Source organism: Bicyclus anynana, chromosome 1 (assembly GCF_947172395.1).
Source record: "Bicyclus anynana chromosome 1, ilBicAnyn1.1, whole genome shotgun sequence".
NCBI classification, from domain to species: Eukaryota; Metazoa; Arthropoda; class Insecta; order Lepidoptera; family Nymphalidae; genus Bicyclus; species Bicyclus anynana.
Window position 1 is genome coordinate 18,400,793 of NC_069083.1, and position 18,978 is coordinate 18,419,770.

At 38.2% G+C, this 18,978-nt stretch overlaps 1 protein-coding gene across 3 annotated transcripts in view; it reads left to right on the forward strand.

Moving 5' to 3' along the window:
• The window catches only part of LOC112048366 (kinesin-like protein Klp10A), a 76,957-nt gene that overhangs the window by 47,727 nt on the left and 10,252 nt on the right, over positions 1–18,978 (forward strand). For 2 of the 3 annotated variants that reach the window (XM_052883107.1, XM_052883114.1), the window contains 9 exons: positions 11,054–11,217; positions 12,386–12,559; positions 12,678–12,857; positions 13,468–13,613; positions 14,654–14,765; positions 15,420–15,554; positions 16,123–16,278; positions 17,553–17,706; positions 18,271–18,496. In XM_052883107.1, the coding sequence (XP_052739067.1) occupies positions 11,054–11,217; positions 12,386–12,559; positions 12,678–12,857; positions 13,468–13,613; positions 14,654–14,765; positions 15,420–15,554; positions 16,123–16,278; positions 17,553–17,706; positions 18,271–18,496 (1,447 nt within the window). Of the gene's footprint in view, positions 1–9,369; positions 9,663–11,053; positions 11,218–12,385; positions 12,560–12,677; positions 12,858–13,467; positions 13,614–14,653; positions 14,766–15,419; positions 15,555–16,122; positions 16,279–17,552; positions 17,707–18,270; positions 18,497–18,978 lie in introns of those variants that run through there. The other variant, XM_052883118.1, reaches the window with a different exon arrangement.

Genomic DNA, 18,978 nt, shown 5'->3' on the forward strand with positions numbered 1-18,978 from the left:
AATAGAGACTTCTATGCTAATAATATAAAGAGGTAAAGTTCGTGTGGTTGTAGGAGGTAATCTCTGGATCTACTGGACCGATTTGGAAAATTGTTTTACCAATAGAAAGCTACGTTATTTGCGAGTGTCATAGGCTATGTTTGATCCCCATATTCACACAGGAACGGGAACTACGTAAATGAAAGCGCCGGGCGTCATATAGCGGAATTTCTGCGTCTTTTAGAAATTTTGTATTATCTCCGAAACTATTTAAGTAATTAACATACTGTAAAGGGCAAATCTTATCTCCATAATATCCTTGTGATTATTAAATAATTTATTTTAATAAGGATTAAAGTTAAGTTGTATAAATAATGACGTAAACCTAAGTATATAAAATTAATAATTTTTAAAACACAAAAGGTACTATATCTGCTAATATATAGAAGATAGATATATGATGTCGCGGACTTTTTTGTAGAACTTTTTAAGATACATAAAGTCTCCATACATTAATTTCAATTTTACACAATAGTTAAGGCAGCGCATGCGAATAAGTCTGTTTAAGAGGATTTTCAGTCCGACCTGTATGACAAAAACTACTAAGCTAATTTATATGATACCAATATAAAATATAGCCTATAGCACTCCCCGATAATGTAGCATTCTACTGGTGAAAGAATTTTTAAAATCGGACCAGTAGTTCCGAAGATTACCCCATTTTAAAAATGTGACAAACTTACAAACTTACAAACTTTACCTCTTTATAATATTAGTATAGATTATAATATTAGTATAGATTAATTAATACTTAAGTTACTTTATTCACAGAACGTAATTTACAACATCCAATCTCAATTTATCATTTCTTAGTTTCTCTGCAAGTTGAATTATTTTCGATACTAGGTATTAAGAGATTAAAAATTATGTATTTTTAATGTAAAAAAGTGCCCCTGAAGGAGGAGGGGGGTAGGGGTAGCTTAGTGGCACAGAAGGCACAACTTTGATTCGAATTAAAAAAGATTTTCGAGCTAAAATAATGTTAGGGGCTTCGGCAAAAGATATATTAATGTAAGTATTATTCATAGGTATAACAAGGTTAAGAATCTGTATATAGACAATGATCTATGATGTATATACCTATAGATCCACCGCAATAGATGTACTCGCAATCTAATCGTGTGCCGCTATCGGATATAGAGTACTTCCCGTTCATAGCCATAAAACACTAGTATGTGGACACAATTATCTTTAAAACACCATTATGTATGGCGTGTGGTCGGGGGTTGAAAGCTTGAATATTCCATGGGGCGGCCAGCGTCTGCCGTGTGAAGGTGGTATAAGTGTGGGCAGGCGGTGCGCTCGGACAGTGCGCGGCCGGCGGCGTACCGTAACGCAGCCTGGCACCGGACTCATATTAAAAAAAAACATGTTATAATGCATAGTGTAGTCGACATATTGTGATAACATCTGTATTATGTTTCTTAAATAAACACCGTAAATAAATTTGTTGAATCAAACTTTCATAATTGAAGTACATATTACTAATTAAGTAATCTTTAATACATCATATTTTGTTGATGAGTTGTGTAGGAGATTCAGGCCCGGTTTCACCACCTTTTGATAATATTTGATAGTCTAACCGTAAGTTTTGTTACTTTCTCAGGTGAACAATCTAGCTTACCCGGGAAACGTTGTTTTGCCTTATTGTTGATAAAAAATAGGGGTTAATGGTAAAAGGGTGAAAATTGAGGGTTACTTTACTTCTACCCTACCCTTGAGATGTAAGCTATCCTATCTTTCAAGTTGGATCAAACTGCACACGTTGCGCAAATTTGATTTAAAAAGGTTAAGTAATTTAGGAGTCCATCGTGGAAAAACAACGTAACACGTTTTTTATATTATAGGTATATTTATAAGAAAGGTAAGATAACAAAGACAGAACTTGTGAATAAGCTATCAGACCACTTAACAGAAGGTGGTGAAGCCGGCACTTACTCGTAGTTCAATAATAACTATTAATAACTTTTTGTTCTATAAACACTTTACTACTTAATTTAACTTAGAATTTCTAATTATGAGGTTTTAAACGCCGCAACAATAAAAACGCACAATTTTATAAATAGAAAGTCCGTTGTTAGTAATGAAGTATTTTAATTATAAATTATCGTGCACGTGGTTTAGACGTAAACGTAGTAAATATACCTACAGACCTAGTTACTTTTGGTCAGGGTCATTCTTCTATATTATTCCGAATGTTTTTGGTTAGGTTGTTCCTTATTAAGATTAAGCATATTTAAGTTACCTAAACAAAGTTAAAATATTGGCAAATATATACTAAAGTTAAAAAATACGTGTCAATCAAAATGCCCGGCTTATACCAGAGATCCTCTATGCAGCAGCGGCGTGCGACTATAGGCCGTAAGTGTCGAATGAAAGTGTACTTTATTGTGAGGGTTGTAGATTCGATTTTAGTGTTCTTCGCAGCTATGCAATGGTCTAGTCATCTAGTGCGATTTAATTGGACAGTATGTATCATAACTGATAGGTTTACCTAACAGTTGCACTATTTACAACCTTAGGGATGACCTCAGGTATTACATTTAAGTTTAAAAAACGTCTTGGCTTTGACTTTAGAGTTTCCACTCGGCCCCTTGATTGTAGAGCTATTAGGGCTTCGAAGCTGAAGAATAAATAATGTGCTTTCAAATAATGAGCTGAGAACCCTATAAACCCTATCCAAATTGGCTAAACTAAACTAAAACTGACGTGATATTAGGTCGGTGTATGCCCGACTAGTTTGGATCGTGCCGCGTTGCAAGAACCAGTTCATGACTATGAGCCCCGTATGGGTTCGAAACCAGTCGGGCGTACTCCGACCTAATATCACGTGTTTTTTAACCGTGTTTCATAATCAATTAATATGAATAACACTCACGATAGTTTAAATTCTAAAACAATCATATATTTTCTCTCCTCCTTAATCCTCTTAATTCCTCTTTATAATATTAGTGTAGATATGCTACTATTAATTTTTATTCGGTCCTAAAAAAGCAGTTTTTGGATATCATAACCGTTGACCAGCCTAGTTCCACCTGCCAGCGACGTCCCACGTGCAATCAAAACCACGCGAAACTGTAAAGAGTTTTTATTCATCGCGCGGAACATTTACCTACTGCGCTCTGCGTGAATCAAGATGCTTGTACACCGGAGATAATACGTGGGCGCGTGCTAACGACCCGACAGTTTCCCACGACACCAATCACGCTGATATAACGACGTTGGGTGAATTTCCCCTGTAGCTTTTCCGCACTTGTGCGGTATACGCGGAAAGGGAAATGAGAACTTTTTAATCTCTCTCCCTTCAGTTGGTCTGTCGTGACTGAAAATCGTGGTAATACTCATGCTGTCCTACCATGACAAAGCACTTTATCTATATTAAAGCCATAGTCGAGGAATACTGTTTACTGACAAATAAATTAGAAATGAGGGTAGAAACGCATGTCATTTCATAACTTTTTTCATTTTAAATTATGTATTGTTGTTTTATAAAATATCATTCAAAATATATTAACTAACTAATTGTTTTAAGCTTATTAATTAAATTTATTTTCATTCATTTAAGAACAAGTTAATTATAATTATTATTAGGTGTGAAATGACTAGCGATTTATACCCTCATTTTTAATTTGTTTGCAGTTTTTTGTCAAATAAATTAAAATTTAATAATTTCGAATGTACCTAATAGGAATCAAGGAAGTAACTAAATTATTAATTTTATCAAAAAAGTGTAAAACCAACATGTTAAAAATTTCATTAGTAACTACATTTTTATAAAAGTTAAGTTATTAAGCAAGTACATTAAAACGTGGTCCTCATATTAATCAAACGCAAATGAAAGCCTGTTAAAAAGTGCAATGTCACATTGAACACAAAGCCTATATTTATATCACTGTGTGTATTATAAATGTATTAATGTATAGGGTAACTATAGGCTGTTTGGCATAGATTTATAGACGCAAAGTCAACGCCTGAAATGCCAGTCGTGCCTGAAAGGCGTCCGACGTAAAGCGGCGCCGCGCGTGAAAACCTGCCCGTTTTCTTGGCAGCCGGGATCGAGCAGACCATAGATATCTCAATAACAATGTAGACATGGCATGTGGAAATATGTATAAGAGTCCAGTGTCACCGACGCATAACTACAGTGGATAGTGTAGAAGCTCTACGCATGTGTGGGAAATGCATTTCTTTTTAAATGCCAGGCCTTAGATGTTATGAATGTATGTAAAACGCAATTTAGATTAAAGTTTCAATGCAGTATGTTGCAGAGATTACGTTTTTTTTTTAATTTGGGAGGTGTTATGTCACAAATACACGCGTACATTACGCCAGTACAGTACGCCATTTCTATTGCCTTGTTATTAAAATGTCTATGGAGTTTCGACCTATTTATGCCACGCTGTCGTAGTGTATTAAGCTCACAGACTTAGCTTTCCTTTAAACACGTTAAATAGAATTATGCAGGCAAAACATTCCTGTTTAAACATTTTATAAAATTGTGTGACAGTCGCTGTTTCATAGATGTATAGCAATTTAAAAGGAAGTTTACAAATTAAATAACTTACTGAAAATCGCATATTGGTTTAAAAAAAATTAAAAAATGAAGTGCCAATTAAAAAGATTGTATTTAATCAGTACAACTTGCGTTATTGTGAAATATTTAGGCACATTGCAAAGGAACAGATAATTGGCAAAGGATTAACTAAGGCAGCAGATTTTTAGCAACAGTTCATCCAATTTTTAGGAACAATGCCAAAAATTCACCCAAAAACCTGCAGTAGGTTCCAATAATTCAGCTCGCATTCGTTCATACAATTTTTGCAATACTGTTTGTTACTACATAACTTCGACATTTATTAACCAGTTTTGACTATTATTTTTTGGGGTCGAAAGGGTAGTTAGTATTCTTCCAGATTGGTCTCATTTATTTTTGATGAAAATCGATTAATTTTGTGTTAAATTCAAAATAACTGAAATAACTAAACAAAATTGCCCATACTGTAAACGGTCACTATGCCTGGAAACACTAAAAGCAGGAAAAAAACAAAAAAATAAATAATCGACTTATAGATTACACTAAAAACGAAAAAAACATCGTACCTATGTCCTTTCTATTGATCGGTTTGAAGGGGGTGCCAAACAAACAAAATAAACTTTAAAAGCCTGTTTGGCATAGCACAGTCTCATATATGGCTGCTGAAAGACTTGAAATGAGGTAGATCTGGCTATCACAGGCTTTCAGTCTATTTATATTAATAAAGTATGCAATTAGGCTAAATGACCTTGGAAGTTTTGATTAACGTCCGACGAAGTTACCAAAAGCCAAGGTTACCAATACCATTATTCGTAAAGGAAACACCCCGACATGTTGTGGGGATGATCGATTTAATGATAGTGCCCATAATAACGTTAGGTTAGTTAGCGTTTCGTTCATTAATTCTGAATTTCATACTAAATAATAAAGTTGTAATAGAACGAGGTTTTTCTACTTTTGGCCACTTGCTATCTACCCCAAGGACTCAATACGAACCGAATTGAAGAAGGAATTTTATATTTTATATAATCTATGTATTGTGCCTACCATATTTAAAAACCTTGAGCCCACCATTATTTAATATGTGGTAGCCATTTGCTCGATCTCTTGAAAGAACAAGAAATGTCTTTATTTGCGTGTTGTGTTTGTTCTTTAAAAAATGTACGTTAGTAAAAAAAATCTATGTAGAAGAACAGCTATTTTGTTTTGATAACGGAACAAGTTCGCCATTAATTAGTTAAAATTGGTTAAGCGTCGTGCGCAAAAAACACTGTTTATTGTCTAATGAGACTACTCAATGAGGTACTCTGTTTAAATTATAACTGGTTCGTTTATTCTATTGACCTAATGAGGTAACCTGTTCTTGAAGTTATTGTTAAAATAACTCGGTTTTAATTAATATAATTACAGATTAATGTGAGACTTAATCCCTGATTAACTGATTTATTAATGCCTAAATGGTTGAAACTATAGAAAGTTGAAAGTTTATGTCAGTAAGTTTTTTCTGTATTCTCGGAATATTAATGAGTTCAAAAATAAGAATTAAATGTAAAGTAACGACCATGTCTTTGCTGATAGTCAAAACATATACCACATTCTAGTATGAATTAATTTATGATAAATTAATTAATGATTTGATTTGATAATCGAAATCGCTGCCAAGCCAACTCAAAACTCCTCACTTAGTTAAAAATTAAAAAAAAAATTAATAAAAAAAATACAACCGACTTCAAAACCTAAAAACGTACCCACTAAACTAAAAAGCGAAAAATAACATCATAATATGTTCTACCTGCTGATCAGTATGAAGGTGGTGCTAAGCCGGTGATGTATTAATTCAAGCCATGTGAGCATATCTTATAGATTTAGATTTTGCAGACAGTGTTGTTTCATGTGGTCCTGTCAGAAATGGCTTAAATTAAGACAACACCGGCTAAGCACCGACTTCATACTGATCAGCAGGTAGAACATATTATGATGTTATTTTTCGCTTTTTAGTTTAGTGGGTACGTTTTTAGGTTTTGAAGTCGGTTGTATTTTTTTTATTAAAATTTTTATTATTTTTAAATTTTTAGTGTAAAATTTCTTCTCAAACGAATACATCAGACCAGTAATGACAGTCACAACCCATCTTTGTACAAAATTATCAGCAATACAAATTAATCAAGCCCAAGCACAAGGTAGCTACCGTAAATCGTCAAGGGGTTCCCTTCATTGACCTTGGTCTTCATCATCAGACCCCTAATAACAGACACAACTCATCTAGGTAGAAAGTTCTCAGCAATACGAATTAATCAAGGCCAAACACAAGGTAGTTACTGTAAACTGTTAAGGAGTTCCCTTAATTGTCCTTGGTCTTCATCACCAAATCCCTAAATGACAGTCACAACCTATCTATGTGGAAAGTTCTCATTAATACAAATTAATCAAGCCCAAACACAAGGTAACTGCTGTAAATCGCCAAGGAGTTCCCTCGTCTGTTTTATGACTCCATCATCAGATCGATTTTAAACCTTCATAATTTTGTATTTCTTAAAGGTACTAAATGGAAAAGTTTACGAACACACTAGATACCCATATAATTTTCGAAAGTTCCCCTCAACTTCTCCAGGATTCCATCATCAGATCTTGACATGATGGCAATGGGACCAAACCGACCGAATTGCGAACCTCCTCCTTTTTGAAGTCAGTTAAAAAGAAGAAATCAAAACCTCGGTTACTGATTTTACAAACGATCAACTAATGAATTTCTTATCGGTTCTTTACACTTGAACCAGTACTAGACTGACAAACGGACAGTTTTGACCTTTCAAAAGTGTTTAATCAGTAATACATGATGATAAGCCTCATCATCTCAAACATACGTGACTTTGAAAAAGTACTGTGTTGTTGAATTTAGGTTTTATTTAGCAAAGAAAAAGTAATGAATATCGCCCGCGTCACGTTTCATAGTCGGCTCCCAGCAGTCAAGAAAATCCCATCAATCACCAAAGCTCACGATCGAGCGGCGCTTTCTGACGTCATTCGTCACTGTGTTACATTTTTCATGTGTTTCCACAAAAGGCGGCCTAATGTCTCTACATCGAACACTGTTTAGTCAATGTACAGTTCGGAAACGTGTTATAATAAAAACAAAAATTAATGTTGTTACACAGAAACCGAAGTAATTCCCGACGTCAGCAGAATGTTATGTTTTTACAAATACGATTATTTTCCAACATTAGCAATTTAATTTATGATTGAAAATGTTTTCAAAATCTTAGATTCTTAAGATCGAGTGGCGTAAGTGCCAGGTAAATAATGGTACATCATTGAAGACCCAAGTGCCAGGCAGAAGGCAAACGTGCTTTTTAGGTCACCAGGACTTTGATTTCAATCATACTCAATGGCCATCAGGATTAATTTTAACCCTACGCCTTTGATTCTACAAATCCAAGGTCCCAAAGTACCTCAAAACAGAGGTCTGAATTTCATAGAAGACGTTGTGCAACATATTATGTTCTTCGAGCCCTTGAGCTCGACTCTGGCGAATCTTCTACGCTCGCACAATAGCCCTGGTAACGCTGAGTTCCCATTCAGCAAATGCACAATAAGAAAATAAAATTATCTCTTGTTCTTTTCTGAACTGTATGATCGCTAAGCTTGGAACTCGTACTCGTATGTACACGGTAGGCCATTATTTCTCCAATTTCAGCCGGCAGTTCATCAAGATCTCTACACAATTGATACAAATTGTACGACTCTACCGGTGACATCACTCGCGAGTTCGTGCTTTTAGCTTAAAAGTAACGTGCAGATGTATTTTGTAGTTTGAGCTGTCATATGTATTTGGTTTTGACTTTACTATGATCCACTTTGGACAAATTAACTTTCAATCAAAAGCCTAGTATGACAAGTTTAAATTAAATTTAATTTATTCATCAGAATCATACGTTAATTCTAAACAGTCCCTACTTTTTAACTGACTTCTTTACAAATCTTTTTGTTTCGACAAGATGTCTCTCTGTTGTTACTAAACTCTCACCAAAGATGATTTCTTTTAACAATAAAAGATATTTTTTTGAAAAAATATTTTTTCATGATCAAACTACTTATCTGTTTCATTGTCAACTTGGTACCGATGTAATTTAAGATCAAGAAATACGAGTTATTTCTCACATGTCAAGGTTTTAACAGCAAAAGGCACCGGTCCATGTATTGTTAATTGATTTATTGTTGAATAATTATGGTGGTTGTAATTACTTTACCATTCTTTAAACATCAGCTAACTTTTGGCTATATCGTCACGTCCATATTAGTATAGTAGTTAATCTACACTACGAATACTACTAATTATTTAAGTTAACGTGATGATGTATTAATTCAAGCCATGTAAGAATATTATAAAGATTAAGGTTTGTCAGACAGAAAGAAACGATTTTTTGTACAAAAGAGCTTAACATACTTACTTTCTGTCGGAGCATGCCCGACCAGTTTCTTACCAACACGGAGTCCTTAATCATGAGCTTGTTCATACAACTCAGCGTAAATAAAACTCACACAAAACACTTACGACACACATTCTAAAATAACTTTAAATGATATTTGTACTCGTTTAATAATGTTTGAAAGTATAGTGCGCTAGTGGCTAGTTGTTTTTGGGCATTGTTCTACATATGCAGTTTGGCGCACGACCGTGGACGGTGCGTGCGTCACGGTTCATTGCCTTGAGTACGGAAAGAGATCCTAATATGGCGCTCGGCGCAGGCGCAGGATCGCCTTGCGCCAACGCAAAGCGAGCCGCCATTCCGAGCCAATCGCCGCCCGGAGCACATGTCCATTGATACTAATCTAGACCAAATAGAGACTCAATTATATACTCTACTTTAAGAATAACAATGAGTTTTCTCTCACGCCAAAAAGGTTGACTTTTATCTGAACCCAAAAGACTGATTTTGCCAAACCTACAAAATGTGTTGCTCGTGGTTGCGTTGCCGGCGACGCGTGGCCGATTCCACCGATTCCGAAGTGTCCACTGCCGACGTAGAGGCGTTCGAAAAATCGGTCCCACCTGATGATATCCTTGTGGAGATTCAAAAGCCGCTATCACGTAAGGTGCAATCGGTTCTAATCGCACGCTATAGCGTACTTTTTGCACAATTTTCGTCGATTCAATCATTTAGTTTGCATGTTATTTTGGAAGTATAGCTTATGCCAGCTTAACATTTCGCATTTGGCACATGCTCTACTTTGCTATTGCCATTTAACACTATCGAAAAGCTGTACAAGTTTCAAGGTATCAGTCATGCACCTAAAACCGAATGACACGTTCAATGTTGACACTGCGCTTTGGTGCACAAATTCAAGAAAAGTTATTCAAGTAGACCAATATGCCATGTATTGCTTTATTAGCTGTTTGTGTATTTTATAGCGACTCCAAATCCCCTGAAATGGACTGTTGAATGATGCCGATGACATGATGTTTTGTAGTGGTGATAAGTAAATTCGTTAATTAAAACCATGCTTTGAAATTCTTTTGTCTATGTCATTATTCGACATTTCTTCTAGGTACATTATCTTAATGCAATTAGTTATATTGCTGCGTAGTTATAAGCGGAACGTCACTGTTATCGAGGATTAGCTTCCTTATCACTTTGTCGTAACTTGATGAATTCGGTATTACGAATAGATTACTCTGAAAAACACTCATATGGTTCTTAATAATAGATTTGGTTATCAACTTTAAATATATGAGTATTTCGGACTTCAGCATTTTCTCAAGTTAATTTTGGTTAATTGTTATTTATAAATTAATGATTAATATCCTTGTCGAATGTTTTCCTATCCACTGGGAATACCAGCTTCTATATCTTATAGTTTTCGCATTGTTCTGTTTCTGTTTGCACTTTAAGGGATAAAATCACAATTCCTGTTAAGGGATAGCACAAAGTTAATAATATTGTCATTGTCAATAAAATAGGGTAAGGTTGCAAGTTGTACCCCTAATTAAAAAAAATACTGTAATATTGATTGTGCCTTGGTACGGTTTAAGACAACTTTATCCTACTTCATTAGCAGTATAGTGTATTGTTGGGGGGACCAAATAATAATTTTACTTTTGTAAATGTCAGAAAAAACCCTCTGTTAGGCTTACTAATACACAGACAATATTTTTTTGTAGTGCGCAAATTTCTTTTGGTGGTTCTACACTGTTTGCAATAGAAGTCGTAAGTTTTATAATATTTCTTTTTTAATTTCTGACGCCAAAAATAACAAAATAATGGATGTAATGCCATCACCACCACAGCACCTTAGACCTGATCGTTCTGTTGCATCTACTGGTGAACTGCAGTATAGATAGGATGACCCTTAAAATTAGTTCAAAAAAATACGTATACTGTACAAAACATGTAAATTTGCGCATTCCAATTAACTTTTTCCTGTATATTACTTAAATGTTATATATCTATCTAAAACGAACAATTCCCGCGTGCGTTGCAGCGCCGACGCGCGTGACGCGCAACAACCAGATGCGCGTGTCGAACGCGGGCGGCGCGTACACCAACGGGCACGGCGGCGACACGACGGGGCGGCGCGGCGCCGAGAACGTGCCGCCCGCGCAGCAGCCGCCGCCGCCGCAGACCAACACGAGGCTCACGCAACAGGTGACCACGCGCCACTAAACTACATGCAGCACAACACTGTGTTCTGTGCCTTTTTTTCGTGTTCTTCCGTGACTTCCGTGACCTGAGTGAATAAGTCCGGACGTCCCAGATCGTGAGTTTACAAAACCCACGTCCGGGTGACGTTAGATAACGGGGACCTCGTCATTGCCGGCGAAGACGCTGTGTTGCTTGTGATTGTGTTGCCCGGGAAGCAGGCCACGTTCGACGCTGGTTTGACACAAGAATGGAATTTCAGTAACGAACTATGTGCGCCGACAATCTGCGCGGAACAGCACCGATAAGCAATCGTAGATCGACGCAAACAATGAACGTGAATACACCCTTACTTTTAGGAAACGAGATGGAAAATTAAAAAAAGTTGCAGACTGCATCCTGTAACACATTAAAGGAATGAGCTAGTTGTATTGTGTAAGGGGATGTCAAATGTATATTTTTTTCCAATTATCCAAATATTTTTCAAGTTATTTACGAAAATAATGATTTATCTTCCTTCTTATCTCCGAAACTATTGAACCAAAAATTTCCAATATTTTGATTACATAAACAGTTTTCTTTTGTTAATATGTAACTAGACATAGCTTGATAACCTCAAAATAAGTCGTGTAAGAGCCTCACAGTCCTCTCCTTTTCCCGTCCCTCTCAAGCAACCTCCGTCGTCCGGCAGTCGCAACCGGTCGGTTCGAAGTCCCAGCACCGCGTCAGTGGTGCCGGGCGCGCAACCGCAGAACGGGCAGCGACGGGTGCATAACATTAAAGAGGTTGCCTTCCGATTTACCCTTACCTACCCTCATCCCTTCATAGGCATTATCAGCCCATTTAACCAGGAGGTATAGGACCCCTGGGCGGGCTTATAGCTTGGCAAACTCGTTCGTAACAGTCCCGATGGTCCGCGCGGGCCGGGATACGGGATACGGGATACTGAGAATGTCGTGGAAGACAGATAAACTCAATGTTCCATAGCTCGATCGAGGACTCGAATCCTGGACCTTGTGACCTAAAACCACATATGCTAACGACGGGGCCAATGAGGCTGTTGCTCTCAAGTCCTGATTCCATACATTTAATATTAGTTCACACGACAATCTCATCTCATTTCTTGAACTAAATACCCTCTCGGACTTGGTTCTAATGGTAGCACTCTGTCCAGTTCAACCCTCCAGTGTCGTCGGCCAGGCCGGCGGCGGTGGCCAGCGCCGTGTCGGTGCCGCACGCGGTGGCGTCGGGCGCCGTCCGACGGTCCAACGTAGTGAAGGAGGTGGAGCGGCTGAAGGAGAACCGGGAGAAGAGGCGGCAGAGGCAGGCCGAGCTCAAGGAGGAGAAGGTACACTGTTCAGTTTAACCTGTCTTGTGTTATTTTTTAACCTTATCAAAAATAAAGTTTTTTAATTAAATAAAGCATAGTTTTGAACGGTAGTAAAATATCCAATGGTATATTCCAGGAGGCCCTCATGAACATGGACCCCGGCAACCCGAACTGGGAGTTCCTGGCCATGATCCGCGACTACCAGAACACCATCGAGTTCCGGCCGCTCACCGGCAACGAGCCGGTGGAGGACCACCAGATCACCGTCTGCGTGCGGAAGAGGCCGCTCAACAAGAAGGAGATGAACAAGAAAGAGGTTCGTTGTCTTATACTGAGTCCAATAGCCCAACGGTAAGAGCGGTTGGACTCATCACCGAGGGGTGGTGGTTTGATCCCCGCCCCGTTGGTCTATTGTCGTACGTCTTTCCCGACTTTTTGAAGGGGAAGGGAAGGAAGAATATTGATCATATTTAAAAATTAAAAAAGTATTGTAAATATTCTTTTAAAAAAAGCTTTTTCTTTTATAGTCTTAGATAGAGTTTGACTAATGAAAGTTGAGACTGAAGGCAAATTTAAAAGGAAATGTACTATAATATAATTAATATATAAAATATTAACACAGAGTCTGTTAAAAACTAGAAGGATGAAATTTGGAAAAACATTTTAATACGCCTCTCTAGAAGGATAGGATTAATATATTGAGGCGTCCGCTTATTACGTCTATAGAGTGGCTTAAATATAATTAAAAAAAATATATTGGGGTTCCTTCTCTACATGCAAAGTGAGGGATTAAGGTGCTAACTTAATCAACGGAACCCTACACCGCGCGTGGTCTGTTTTTTTTTTCAATTTTTTTTTTGCAAACAGTACACATAGAGCAGGGCTGCTATATAGATACTGAGAGGCAGTTGTTGCTTGTTTCCCAGGTGGACGTGATAAGTGTGCCGACGAGAGACCAGATGATAGTCCACGAGCCAAAGAACAAAGTGGACCTCACGAAGTACCTCGAGAACCAGAAGTTCCGATTCGACTACGCCTTCGACGACTCCTGCACTAATGAAGTTGTTTACAAGTGAGTCTCATGCACGATATGAAGTTGTTGACAATATTAAATCCACTTCCGTATTATATTGGTGGATTGGAATTTTTATTCACTATAATAATGTAAAAAAAAGCAATAACAAATGAATAAAGATATTTTCACTTTCACTTTCACTATTGTAAGTGATATTGTGTTCAAAATCATAAGGGTCAAAGAGAATATATACACGAAAAACTAGAATCCTTATATATTGAATTTATTGTCGGGTGGTAGGCATCGGCCGTGGCTAGTTACCACGTTTACCGGCATAGAAGTACCGCCAAACTATATAGCGTTCCGGTACTTTCAGAGGTATAGGTAGAATAAACATTTGCCTCTTTCAAGTAAGCCTGCTTTCATCTTAGACTGCATCGTCACTTAACATTAGTTGAAATGACTGCGAAGGGCTAACTTGTCTGTAAAAATAAAATATAAGGCTATTACCAGACTTGCGACAGACTGGAAACACCTTTTTTGACTTGATTATTTTGAATTAATGGGGATGATGACTAGGTTTGAATATATTGATTTTTATGACATATTCAGGTAAATAGGGTCAATGTTAACTAATGTATACATAAAAAGCAAAGATTGTCTGGATATTTGCAAAATAAATGAGATTATAAAATTTCAAAATCTATTAAAAATATTTTATCGTAATTAGATGAAAATTCATACAGTTTTAGCTTCCTTATATTAAATGTGACATTTTTTAATAAATAAACTATAAGCATAAACGCACAAATAACAAAGATATTAGTAATTTTGTTTGAACGCGCATACAAATCTAACGATCATTACATTGCCTATGACGTCATTAGTTCGAGCCATTTTGTATGGGGCGTTTTTCAGGGATCCGCGGCAGCGCCGCAAATCTGACACTTTAAATCCCTGTAGCTCCGAAAGTAATGATCGCAGATACCCTGTTCCTTTTACAAAATTGCTTTACTATTAGTATACTCTTAATTTATGTACAATTTAAAAAACTGTCATCATCCCTATTAACATATAAAACGTTGTTGCTTTGGCAGATACACGGCCAAGCCGCTGGTGCAGACGATCTTCGACGGCGGCATGGCCACGTGCTTCGCGTACGGACAGACCGGCTCGGGCAAGACGCACACCATGGGCGGCGACTTCCAGGTCACTGTTCATGAGCGCGTACCAGTGCATGTCGCCGGGTCACAGCCACAAAACGCCGCTACCAACCTCTTACATACAATTTGTATAGACTCGCTGCAAATGGCCGGTGTCCACACGTCACTATAGTCTGGCAAGTTCGTTGATGACACTCCCATGATATGCGGGCGACGAGGGGAGAGACTACGCAGGTGTGAAATCGTGCGTGCGGGGAAGTGAGGTGCGTCAGTCGTGGGTTTTTCATTCATCGCTACACGCCCCCCGGCCCGCTCCCGCATTGGGAGTGTTACGAACGAAGTTGCCAAGCCATAAACGCTGCTTCTAGCTTTAGGTGGCGGCTTTTGTGGTTGTGACGTCATTCCTGTGTGCGGCGACATTTACATCAGACGAACTTGCTAGAGTTTAAGGAAAGCCAATCATATACACACTCTCTCTGCGCGAAAAACTCACTTTCATACATTGACCTCTTATAATAAAAGGACGCATAATCATGTATTTCACTTAAAAACTGCCGATTTTAGTTTTGACAGTTTTATAATTATTGGTAAAGAAAATTATACCTAAATGGCTTTAAATATAGTCCAATATTCAGTAAAATCCCAAATTGAAAGCAAATTTAACCTTAAGTATTGTAACGTATAACGTATGTTGTTGCAGGGCAAGATGCAAGACTGCAAGAAGGGCATCTACGCGATGGCGGCGCGCGACGTGTTCATGTACCTCAAGTCGCCCAAGTACAAGCCGCTCAACCTCATCGTCTCCGCGTCCTTCTTCGAGATATACTCCGGGAAGGTCAGTATACTCGTAGCTAAAGCAATACTAAGAAGAATGCGTACAGAACTTATTAACAGCTGAAGGAAAGATGGACAGGGCATATGACAAGAGGGAAAGAGAAAATATGGACCAGACTAATGAGATAATGGTATCGGAGAGACTGCAAAAGTGCAAAAGAAATTGAGATAGACAACATGGGAGGACAACATCAAAAGTTATAATCATTTACCTCTTGTAATAAAAGGACGCACAATCATGTAGAAAATTTCACTTAAGAACGGACCAATTTTAATTTTGACAGTTTTAGAAATTATTGGTTAAGAAAATTATACCTATAGGCTTTTAAATATAGTCCAATATTCAATAAAATCCCAAGTTCAGAGCAAATTCGACCTTAAAGATTGAATTTACGGTTGAATTTACCAATGTGACTACTTGAATTGAGTGCCATGAAGTTGTACTTGGCACTCATACAGTGGGAACGTTTTTTGGTCGCTGATTGTGCATTCACTTTGTAATAGGAGATTGATGTGTTTTATTTTATTTATTTTTATAGGAGATTGATGTATTACTATTTGTTTTGCAGGTTTTCGACTTACTGGCGGACAAGGCGAAGCTGCGAGTGCTGGAGGACGGCAAGCAGCAGGTGCAGATCGTGGGGCTCACGGAGAAGGTGGTGGACAACGTGGACGAGGTGCTGAAGCTCATCCAGCACGGCAACGCGGCCAGGACGTCCGGACAGGTCAGTGCCTGGTAGCCCTCTGGCATTTTATAATCATCATCGTCTGTGCCTCTTGCTGGACTAGGCTGGATATTTTGAAAACACGATTTCCATCTTACCAACTACATTATCACTATATATTTATATAGTTCAGTGAACGCACTGAACTACTTGATAGTTTCATATTTTCAAATCTCAGGATAGGATAGCAATGGATTTTAAATTTATCAGGAAATAAAACTATAAGAAATTGTAATTGTTATCAATTGTAAATTATAATACTGTATGACTTTTTCAAAAGAGCAACTGTTGAGTTTCTTGCCGGTATCTTCTCAGCAGAACCTGCCTTCCGAACCGGTGGTAGAGTCTTTACAAATAGTCAACTGACGTGTCAAAAGTGCTTGTAAACTGAGCCTACTTGAAATAAATGATTTTTGATTTTGATTTTATCAATTGAATTTAATATTTATCCAATCGAAATAAAGTATATATTTCGATTATCTACCTCGAGGCGCATTTTTCCCGGAATTATACCGCTAAATGAATCTACGGTATGATGCAGCAGTATGTGTTGGACTAATTCGCTAACGATGAGCCGCTAGTGAGCTATTAAGTAGTCAAACCCCTACGGAAGTTGCTGCATGCCTATTAATGCTCTGGTCAGCCGCACACGCTTGCGGAACGTGATTGCTATTACTCGTTAACTCGTACCTCTGCTAGTGTGTTGATTGTCGTATCGTCGTGGTTGTTTATATAACAGGACCTGCCTCGCTAACCGTTACCCCTCTGGCAAAGATCAAAAATCTATGATCTAACGCGTTTATAAAAACTGTTGCTACAGAATCGATGTTTCATTGTTATGATCGTTTTCATCGTATAAAGAGCTTCCTAAAAATGCCGGTTTGTGTACTTAAATGGCATAAAAAACGGCCAAAAACCTGTAGTTTAGTAAAAATGGAGGAACGTTTTATTTGAAAGTATTTAAACATTAATTTTATAAAATTTGTAATAAAACAATTTATAAAAAGAATCGATTCTTTAAGAATATTCTATGTATTTAATCTGTGGATAGTCTAAGCAATGTGTTTGTTAGTCTGTGTAAAAATTACGCGTGTGTGTATTGCGAGTTAAATTTATAGTTGTGTGTAATGTGGGGACATAGAAAATTTTTTAATGGTGTTAAATATTTTCGATGTGTGAGTTTACCTCGTCCCCTTCAAAAACGACAGACAATTTTGTTCGTCAATTTGAGTGCTATGCATCTCCATTTTCTAATTCCTCTATGTCGTTTGCAGACGTCCGCGAACTCGAACTCGTCGCGGTCGCACGCCGTGTTCCAGATCGTGGTGCGCTCGCCCGGCATGCACCGCGTGCACGGCAAGTTCTCGCTCATCGACCTGGCGGGCAACGAGCGCGGCGCCGACACCTCCTCCGCCAACCGCCAGACGCGTGAGTGTCGACCCCTCACTTGTATATGTTGACTGCGGGTCTAACTACAACAGTTTACGGAGCGCTCCTCCTTGCGTCGTATTCCTCATTACTGAGAGTCGTGACCCCTATCACAAGCTTGTTCCTTCGTATTTCCGTTCTATCTGTTGTCATGGTGAGTTGGGGTTTTCTTGGGATTAAAATAATGTGGTGGGCTCCCAGATCCTTCCACATCAGTTTTTTAAGAAGTTTTATCTCCATTTGGCCACTGAAAACCATTTTGTGTCGGGTTAATTTATCCGCCGCCTGGGACTCGGCGTTGCTGCGCGTTTTGCACCACCCATGGAGAACGAGTAGGGTGGATCTCAGAAAGGATGAGATGGTAGATCCTAAGGACGCCCCCCATTTTTCTTTGATGCTCCGCTCCTATTGATTGTAGCGTAATGATATACACCGTTTCACAATAAATGGACTATTCTGTACCAAAATATTTTTTCAATTCCAGTAGTCCCAGAGTTTAATGCGTTCAAACAAACTGTTGAGCTTCATATATTAGTACAGACTTGTCCACGTTTATGTGTCCAGGCATGGAGAGCGCGGAGATCAACAAGTCGCTGCTGGCGCTGAAGGAGTGCATCCGCGCGCTGGGCATGAAGGGCAACAACCACCTGCCGTTCCGCGTGTCCAAGCTGACGCAGGTGCTGCGCGACAGCTTCATCGGCGACAAGTCGCGCACCTGCATGATCGCCATGATCTCGCCCGCCATGTCCTCGTGCGAGCACTCGCTCAACACGCTGCGATACGCCGACCGGTTCGCTTCTTTAACTTACCGTTGTTTACTTGGTACTAAGTAAATGAGAGATATTGATGTCACCCCGTTTTTCGAAAATAGAATTTTTAACAAATCTCGAGTTTCAAAAACCTAAGAAGCTATCTTGGCTAATTTTACTTGTGTATTTACGTGCACGCGTGCGTGCATACGTTCGTGCATGTGTGCGTGCGTGCTCTAAAACAAACATTTAATAGTTTCTGGTTATGGAAAATTTGACTGTAATAAAAGTGCTATTAAATCAAAATAAGCGGGAAATTGTACGTATGGCATGGAGTGTCAACCGTTTCATTTTTGTTCGTGGTAAAATAGCCGCTATTGACGAGGCGGCATCCTTTACTATCACCTATTTATCGAATATCTAATACTACATTTTTTTCTACTTTCATACCATAAAAAAGTGATAATGACCGGGACCGACTTAGCAGGCTTGGGGTGTAGCATTACCATTTTCTAAACTTTAG